Source organism: Austrofundulus limnaeus, unplaced genomic scaffold (assembly GCF_001266775.1).
Source record: "Austrofundulus limnaeus strain Quisiro unplaced genomic scaffold, Austrofundulus_limnaeus-1.0 Scaffold140, whole genome shotgun sequence".
NCBI classification, from domain to species: domain Eukaryota; kingdom Metazoa; phylum Chordata; class Actinopteri; order Cyprinodontiformes; family Rivulidae; genus Austrofundulus; species Austrofundulus limnaeus.
Window position 1 is genome coordinate 882,152 of NW_013952542.1, and position 8,933 is coordinate 891,084.

Genomic DNA, 8,933 nt, shown 5'->3' on the forward strand with positions numbered 1-8,933 from the left:
GTCTCTGTCTCTCTCTCTCTCTCTCTCTCTCTCTCTCTCTCTCTGTCTCTGTCTCTGTCTCTTTCTCTCTCTCTCTCCCTCCTCAGCGAAATCCAGGCTTTAGTGCTCCGACGCTTCTGCAGCCGCGTTCTGCTTTGAAGCGTTTATTTAGCAACGAGCTCTCATGCTAAAGCGAGAGTTGACTCCTCCCACACTAAGAAAACAGGAGGGGAGGGGTCAGTTGCGCTCCTGTGTAGCGGAGCACAGAGAGGGAGAGAGACGACGGAAAAAAACAAGCAGGAAAATGAAACTTATCGCTGTCTTTTTTTTAACCGACCTCAAAAAAAGTTATCGTGCGATTAATTGATTTATTGACTATCGCGACAGGCCTAGTCAAATTTTACGTGCTAGCGAAAGAATACTTAAGGTTTGACCACTTTAAAACTACATGTTGGTAATGTAAACAGGACTAAGTTTTGGATTTATATGTTTGTCTGAGAAGATAGGTGAAGTGTATTTATTCAAACTTTGATAGGACCAGAATCACAAGTTTAAAARGCACTTGAGATATGTCTGATACAATAAATATATTTAGTTTCTCACTGTTTTCTAATAAATTATATAGAGATAAACCTTTTGACTTTTCCAATCAAACTGGTGTTGCATAAAGGATCTGAATCAAGTCTGACTGGATTAGTAGGGTTGGGCATAATCGTATYGTGTGCAATTAATCGTCAGAAAAACATTAATCGATTAATTTTTGGCAGTTGACAATTAATAAGATTAATGCCACCTGGCAGACTAACCGCTTGGTGTTCCTCTCTGATTCAAATATGACCAATGTTAAAAAAATTGTGTAATTTATTTATCTATCAACACAATTTAAAGTTTGATGTATAGCCTGAAGTCTGTAATTTTGACACAATTTGGAACAGATTTTTACGAAGAGCCAATTTTCTCCCTATAAATTGGTCATGTGACTAGGACATAAGGGTGTCCAGGGATTCTGGGGGATTAATCGTCAAATTAATCGCTATCGGCTAAATATCACAATTAATCGTGATTAATTTTTTTGCCAATATTGCCCAACCCTATGGATTAGATGACTCAGCTTTACATTAGAGCTGTGTTCTGAACCTGCATGGCTCCACATTTAGACAAATTTCTCAAAGGCGCTCATCTATTGTGTTTCTGCCTGGCTGCAGCGAATAACTCTTTGGCATTTCAAACGACTTTATTTGAGCTATAGGAACATTTGGGGAGTTTCTTAATAAGGATTTTTTATTTAAAACCTGGATCTCACCGGGCTGCAACTACTGGAGAGTAGCTCAAGATTAAAAATGGCAAGAAAATACAGTCATTTTTATTTGAATTAGTACTTAAATCTTTTAAATTTGAGCCACAAAAGAGTGAGACCTCAGGCAAGGAGATTTATACAAGTTTTTAGTGAATGCCGTTAAATTAATGAGAATCTTAAACTCAACTTTACTAGTCACAAAAGTGAYGAGATAAAGTCATAATGACTAAAACTTACAGTTTGAAAGATATAGAACTGACTTTTTGCCCCCATAAAGTTAAAGAGGTAAACCAAGAAGCTGGGAAAAGCTGTTGCCACCTCCTATAGCACACAGCAGTGGTCTGTGCATCCCCTCAACATGGGCTGGGGTCCAGTTTTAACACTGCAGCCCTTAGCGTTCTCAGCACAGGACTCATATAGATGAGACACCACCGGGCTGCAGGGTATAAGTGTCTCTCACACCAACCCGTCTCTGCTACTTAAAAATGACTCCTGATAACAGAAGATATGACTGAGGGTMCCTGACGTTTATTAGCAAGAGACCCTTCGAGGCTCTCGGATGTCAAACCCCCTCTGTGTACATGTTTCCTCTAACACTGCWTGAACTGCTTCATGTTGGGTTGTAGAGTTAGCATCTTTACTTTACAAAGCATAAAATCTCATTGAACACATCCAATACAAGCCTATAAATATTCACATTAAACTGATTTTAATGATAAAGTCCATAAAATAATGATGTGAGTGTTTATTGATGTGTCATAACTGTAGGAATGCTGACTTGGCTGCCTCCTGTGATGACTAACAGCTAAATATCTAAATAATAYGACTGGTAACCTAACCCACTGTCACAAGCTGGAACTTGCAGTTTGCACTGTAAACTAAATATTTACTTGTCCTGCGTGAACCAACCCCCCACCCCCACCCCACATACACACACTGTGAAGGTGTCGGGTCAAATGCTTTTGTGTCAACACTAACATGTCAAACTGTATTATTACTCAGGCTTTCTCTTGTGTCAGTTGTGTGGTGAGAAAAATCAAACTCTTTTTGACACGAATGTAGCTCAGGTGTTTACATACAGGTCCGGTTCCGACTCAAAAAGTGAAYTGATGGAGAGCAGAATCCTGATATRTTACAGAGGTTTTGCTGTTAGGCCCAAATATTTGGTTCTTTATCCCAGTGTGTCCCTGTGTTTCTGCTTCCAGCTTGTTAAAAAAACAAAAACACGTCTTTACTTGAGACACTTGAACAGTTGAAGAGATTAACCAGTTTTTCACTTCTGCTTTAGTCTCATTAGATAGGAGCTTAGTCTTGAAATGCAGTGACTGCTTGGCAAGCGTCTGGAATCGGTCGACATGACCTGCGCAGAAAAAACTAGTCTTAATGAGTTTTTTTTTTTTTTGAATATTGAGTTATTATTAATTTTTAATTCTCCACTTCAATAGCTTAAAACCAGTGGTGGCACAGCTAACCAAAATGTTAGCCTAACGYTAAACAGCTAAAAAAATAAAAAATTAGCAGAAGGTAACACTAACGGCTAATTGCTCGCTGCTTAGTTGACTGTCATTCAGTCTGTCTTCATCTCCTTGAAACTGAAGACAGGTGGGACTGACACAAACCTGTTCATCAGTTTGTTAGTGAGCTGTTAGCTGACTTAAAGATGGCAAAACATAATTTAGCAGAARCTGATTGGTCCTCGRTTKTCAAAGTTTSTGGAAAAAGTTAAACAAMAAATTTGTTCCTCTATTAGTTGACTAGCAGAACCATACCCATTACTGCTTAAAACAATGCATTAGTTATTGAAATTTGTTGATTTAYCACCTGGCTAACAAGAAGCTAGTTTTGTTTACAAGATATATTTAACCGTTAACCTCACTCTAAATACAAAAAGTCACGCTTTAATGTCTTTTTCATCCAGTGTGAATTAATAACAGTGAACACACAGGCCACATGTCAAACAAAAGTCTGATAAAATTCAGAATATTTCTCCTGGACAAAAACAAAACAAAAGGGTTTTTGCTTTAATTAAATCAACCTAGACTTGCTGCAAAATGAAAAGCAACATAGAACTGAAAAAAAAAAACTATTGTGAAAATACTAAATAAATAAAATGTGTAACACCGACTAAACTTCACAGCTAGCTGAGCGCTAGTGTGACAAAAAAAAAGTCTTGATATCAGGGATATTGAATAAACACACAAATGGCCAACCACAGTAATTTTTAAAAGCCTCAAATATATTACACAATGGATTGCCGTACAAGAATCTCTCGTCTCGTAAGTCGTCTCCAAAAAAGCTCAACTGACTCAAACCAGCAGATCTTCAATATTCTGACCATTTTTCAGAAACAGATAAGCTTTGTTTAATATAAAGACCTTTAGATAGCATTTATTCTGCTTCTTTCCTGTAGTGGCTGTTCACTAAGTGCAGTTAAATAAAACATGTGCCAACTGAAACAGAACATCTGTACTGAACCATCGCGGTATAAATACATGTATCGTTACAACACTACCAGTTTGTGAAAGCATCATAGCTAAGATCCTCTTCACCCTGGATAATGAAACTGCTACAACATATACTGTATATGTTGTATATGATGTGCAAAACGCTTTTTTAAAAAAATCAGCCAGAGTAAGGTGTATGCCAGGTCTGATGTTTTCAGGGTTCCCCATTTAATGCATGATGGGTCCTTGATGGYCTTTAGCATGCGTGAACGTCAGTAGTAAGGTTGTGGTGATTTATCATTGTGGCRGCGATGTGTTKGGAGCCAAATGACAGGAGATGACCTGAACTAGTCTTGTCCAAAAGCRACATTGTGTCAACTGAACATTGCTACATGATAAACAGGGTGTCTGAGCTCACCTCCACGCTCTCGTTGACCTCGATCCCCCCGTCGTTGTCGTCGTCCAGCTGTTTGTGGATGTGCCGCAGTGCCTCCAGACTGAAGCGGTCGGCCTCGCCCATGCATGGTGGCATCACGATAAGACAGGGATCTACAGGGAGCGCAAGGAGAGCTTGTGAGTCCAGGTGCGTGTCGGGGATACAACAACGCTGCTGATGGTTTGGAGAGCAACGAGTCTCCATTTTTATAACGATGCAGATATGAATCAATCAAAACAGCCGAGACTTTCATGGAACTGCAGGTCTGACTCATCGGGGATAACTATTTGGCACAGAGGTGTCTCGTATACTAAAAATACATTCCAGAGTCACAGACAAGTCATGGTGATGTACCTATTGTATTAAACTGGCATCACATAGTTTCATTTGTTCAAAGAAAACCCTGCAGTGAGAAGAAAAATGGTATTTAAATCAGCAGGAAATGRTCTTTCTGCCGTTCAAATGCCAGTGATCTCAAATTACGTCTTGTCAAACAGCTTTTAGGGTAAATCATAAAAATGCGGAAAGAAAGGTTGGACTTGCTGTAAAGAGGTGATTAATCTGGAGCAGTATTAGTAGCTCTTGGAATAGTGGTGTGTAATGTGTTTCAAACTGAGCAGAAGCAAAAAGACAAACTGCTGCTTCTGCCGGACCCCCGCAGGGTGGACCCCCACCTTCCTCTTTTTTAATTTGTCCCTACTCCCATTTCAACAGGAGGAACGAGTCCATTACCTCCAGCCCTCCATCCATTCAAGCCATGAACAGTTTGAACGGGACAGAAGCCAGACTGTCTGGGTGCGCTCGCACACACACAATGAGCCAGATTTGAACACACATGAACGACTATCACATCTGCCAAGATCCTAAAGACGTTCGTCCACAAATACACAACCGTTTTTCTTACTTAATATGTAAACCAAGTCTCTCTGTCCAAACCAAATGATGCTGAATGTGATTCAGACTAAAACTGAGCAGCAGACGACACACACTTCAACACACATTACAGAGCTGGAACCATCAGAAGGCAGGAGGGAACAATTAAGAGAACATCAGAAACAGTTAGGAAGCATAAAGGTTAAAATTAGTGGTGTCCCAATATAAGATACTGATATTGGTATTGGACCTGATACCAGCATTTTTACTTGTACCGGTACAACATGCCCCGATACTTGGGACTGATCCCAACACCAGTATTGGTACTGGGATGCCGATATTGATGCTTCATTAATTGTGTTACAATTTACATTTTAAGTGAMAAATTAATCAGTTTCATGTTATACCAGTTGAAAGAAAGTCTTTTTTTTTATTTTAAAATGTTGCAACAGTATACTGTATATCATGCTGTATATTTGATTTGAGCCATCCGGGGGGCTGTAGGTCCATAAGGAAGGAGAGTCACCTTGTTCTAAATAAAAGAAATGTGTTTTTAAAGTCTTTGTGTAATGGATAAGGCTGAACTCAGTAAGCACTCTGTATTATTGAATACCCAAACTGAAGTACTCATGCCTGTACTTTTTTCAAAAAAATACAGCTTCACACATGCAGTAAATAAAAAAGGTTCCAATTTGTGKTTAAAACTTTATACAGGGGTTAGACAATGAAACTGAAACASCTGGTTTTAGACCATAACATCCCTTTCAGACAGCTTCCTCTTGCGTCCACAGTTAATCCCGTTGGATGTGGTTGGTCCTTCTTGGTGGTATGCTGACATTACCCTGGATACTGTGGCTCTTGATACATCACAAAGACTTGCTGAACCTTCACACTCTGCTCTTACTGGTGCAATGTGCAACTAATGAAGACTGGTCACCAGGCTGGTCCAGTTTAGCCATAAAAACCACCCACACTAAAATGACAGGTGTTTCAGTTTCATTGTCTAACCCCTGTAATTTCTTGTAMTTTTGCACCGATCAAAATTCAATTCTTTACCATTTTGTAACATTTAGGGTTTAACGTCAAGGTAACTTCACATTTTCCAATTTGAAATCTTGTACTTATTCACGCCCCAATTTCACGTCGACCTGTAAGACTCTTTTGATTTAAAAATGTYTAAATCTGAAATAAATCTTTGTACAATGGTGGGTTTTTAATTGCACATTTCAAACATGAAACATAAACTATCTAATTTAGTTCTGATGGATGGTCTGAGACGACAGCGGAGCTTGCGTGAAGCAGAACTTGTTCACTGAACACTGGACGTCTTAATTACAGAAACATCACTTGGAGACTTCCAGAAGAAGCAAACGGTGGTATTTGATAGGATTCGTGTCTGGGGCTAAGTTTGGACCGGAGGACGAACTGAGAAGGGACGAATGTGTCAAATGAAGGAACCAGAACTGGCGAAGAGCCGTGGTGGGTCTTAGCCAGAGTTTAGATAACACTCTGATCACTTGTTCAGGTGTAACTGGAAACCTCRGAGCTGAGGGAAGTGAACCACACACAGCTGCTTTAAAGTCACCACTTCCTGACGGCCCACAGAGAGACAACTCCTGTTTCCTGATACAACACGGAGGGCCACCAATCAGCAGTGGGCTCTGAAAAACAGGAACGAAGCCACCACAAAACACTTTAAACCAATTCTGTTTTGACATGAAGCCACTAAATGACATTTGTCTGTCATATCTTCTCAGTTAAGTATTATTTAAATGCTGTGACATAAGGTCACCTGATGCTGGAGAACAACTTACATAATATATTTGCCTAGCTGGTCTGGGAAGTTTACATAGTCTGATGTTTGCATAGCAGCAAGCTTATCTATTAGGTTGTTTGGTTATTTAAAGAGACACTAAACTCTTTTAGTTTCACCAGAACACAGAGGCAAAGAACCGCAGCGGCACGTCGTCCTGCAAGTCCCAGTTTGGTGTTTTACAGAAATGTCAGTTCTGACAGCAGCTTTGGGCTCTAAGATGTTGGTTCTTTTTGTTGTCAAACGGCGCGCAGCTGTAGTGGCCCAATTCTGTTCCGCGAAGAAGTTCAAAACGACGCGAAAACAACCTGCTGTCACCGGCTGAGCCACCCGCTGTGAGATTCACAAACGTGACAGAACAGGCCTTTTCCTTCACCAGGTGTCCCGTCTTTTTTGGGGKTTTTTACGACGTTTGAGCGGATTGTTTAGCATTACAAAGAGGAAATGTGGAACAGGAAGTGGACTTTGGTGACCCCTGAGAAGTTATTGGAGGGGGGATGGGGGGTGCTCCCTTRGAATCAAAACACTCTGGAGGAGCAGGAGAGAGCCTGAAAGATGACAAATTTGGAAAGCACTGGGTTATTTTTAGCCCAACAGGCGTGTAAAAGCTCAACAATGGCAGAGGTCTCCCTTGCTCAAGCATGCGGATGTTTAACACACACACATACACACACACACACACACACACACACACACACGCACACAAGGAAGCTGTAGTAAAGTATTTTACTTGTGCTGTAACACAGATGAATGTGAGTCGTCACCTTGTAATTCATCTTTTATCAATTTTCTACCAGCTTTGTTGTTAAATCTAAAAAATAATATTCGCTATTAAGAACTACCGTAACCAAAACTAAAATTCTCACTATGTCAAGGTCTTTCAAAGCCACTATGAAGCATTTTATAAAGTGCAAAACATCAGTTTAACCAAGGAATGTAATATTGTTTAATCATTTTAAGTAAGATCTCGTGCATTTCCGGTCAGTCAATAACTGACAGGAAAAATAAGGACAGAAATTCAGCTTTTAACAGTTTGTTGATTCCAAAAACAAAAAATTTTCTTGTAAAAAATAYTTTTGTGCTACTTTACATTTCTTATATGTATCTTGCTGACTTAGATTTAAATCAAGTTCAAATTATTGGTGCTGTAAAAGTCTACGAAACGATTTGCAATACGCGATACCGCATTGTGTTAGTTAATTATTGCACTTAAAGCTTATTTTGGACTCAGGCTGTCCCAGTAACTGCCTGCACAAAATATTCATATACCAACAAATAACCCTACACAATACAGTCCAATTTTTTTTTGCATTATTCCCTGTATTTGTMGGCCACATTGGAGGAGTTTTCAAATTTAGGCAGCCTCCGGCGCGGAGCTGAGACGTAAGCAACCGACGAATTTGGTATTGGGAGGATGCAGTCAATCGTCCCAACACAAAAACGGCTATAGCTCAGTCAGTTTTACAGATCCTGAGCTAAAAAGTAGGTGTGGTGGTAGCTGAGATTTGTCTAATTCAGTGTCTAAATCAGAGTGCTTATATATATAAAACCCTGCAGTTTCGTATAACATCAGAACGTCATTTTTAAGGTTGGCCAAAACCAGCAATGACTCTTCCCATCATAAGACGATCTAAAACAGAGATTCTTAACCCATGGGCACCACCTTGAGGGTTGCAAAAGAACAACAGTTTTTAACTTTGGGCCGCAGAGGGCCGTGGGACTGCATTGATTTTTAATAAGGTGCAATACATTTTCTCACCACTAGTAACAGTAGTGCACCACTCAGTCGTTTAACAACTTTTTTAATATATGGAAGAAGAACCTTAGAAACCTGCCGAGAATGGAAACTTATTTTAAATGAAAAGTAGAAGCAAAAATGAAAGCAACTCATCAAAAAACACCAAAGTTTGTCACTATAATAAAGTGCAGCTTCTGTTTTTACCATACAATATTTTAAAAGTTCAAAACGTTATCAAATACAGTTGCAGATACAACTATATTTTAATTTGCACTTTAGTTAATTTTTGTAGTTTTTTTCAACATTTTGAATGTATTTTAAAGAAATTTTAAACTTGCCAAAAAGCTGTTGTT

The 8,933-nt window shown here is 39.4% G+C and overlaps 1 protein-coding gene across 1 annotated transcript in view; it reads right to left on the minus strand.

The window, feature by feature from the left end:
* stim2b (stromal interaction molecule 2b) overlaps window positions 1–8,933 on the minus strand; it is a gene marked incomplete at its 3' end in the record, with an annotated part of 57,100 nt that overhangs the window by 20,139 nt on the left and 28,028 nt on the right. Inside the window, 1 exon segment of the mRNA XM_014016175.1 lies at window positions 4,139–4,269. Within this exon segment, the coding sequence (XP_013871629.1) occupies window positions 4,139–4,269 (131 nt within the window).